This window comes from Penaeus monodon, chromosome 30, assembly GCF_015228065.2.
Source record: "Penaeus monodon isolate SGIC_2016 chromosome 30, NSTDA_Pmon_1, whole genome shotgun sequence".
NCBI classification, from domain to species: domain Eukaryota; kingdom Metazoa; phylum Arthropoda; class Malacostraca; order Decapoda; family Penaeidae; genus Penaeus; species Penaeus monodon.
The window spans coordinates 31,313,703-31,314,243 of NC_051415.1; the positions used below are offsets into that span (position 1 = coordinate 31,313,703).

The 541-nt window shown below is 49.9% G+C and overlaps 1 protein-coding gene across 1 annotated transcript in view; it reads left to right on the plus strand.

Annotated features, from left to right (window-relative positions):
- The window catches only part of LOC119592417 (MAM and LDL-receptor class A domain-containing protein 2-like), a 13,061-nt gene that overhangs the window by 9,682 nt on the left and 2,838 nt on the right, over window positions 1–541 (plus strand). Inside the window, exons 17-18 of the mRNA XM_037941238.1 lie at window positions 6–239; window positions 355–403. Of these exons, the coding sequence (XP_037797166.1) occupies window positions 6–239; window positions 355–403 (283 nt within the window). The remainder of the gene's footprint in view (window positions 1–5; window positions 240–354; window positions 404–541) is intronic.

Genomic DNA, 541 nt, shown 5'->3' on the forward strand with positions numbered 1-541 from the left:
GACAGCTCGTCTTCGAGGCCGTGCTGGGTTCCGGCTTCATGGGCGACGTGGCTATCGACGACGTGCTCGTGGCCTCCGGCGGCTGCGCCCTCCAGCCGGCCGAAGCCACGTCTGGAGTCAACTACACGACCCCCGTCCTCCCCACCCTTGTACCCCCGTCCACCGTCTCCCCCGATCTAATGTACGATTGCTCTTTCGACGAGAACGACCTGTGCGCCTGGACGAGCGACGACAGCGAGGTGAGTCGTGTGTGGAAGTGTGCGGGTTTCTTGGGTTTATTTTTGTGTTTGATATTTGGGATGTATGTTTTGCGTTTTTTTTCTGCATATGTAATCATTTTGGATTACTCCTCAGGGCACAGGAAACCAGATGGTGTGGCAGGTTGCCTCTGATCCCTATTCAGGTGAGGATATTTTTTAAGTGTAAAATGCTACACATTTTCTAACTAATGGGAAAGCCAATCATTAATAAATATCTTGCATTATTAATAATAACACAGACTTTTATGGAACACACACAGACACCACGACAAGGATGAATG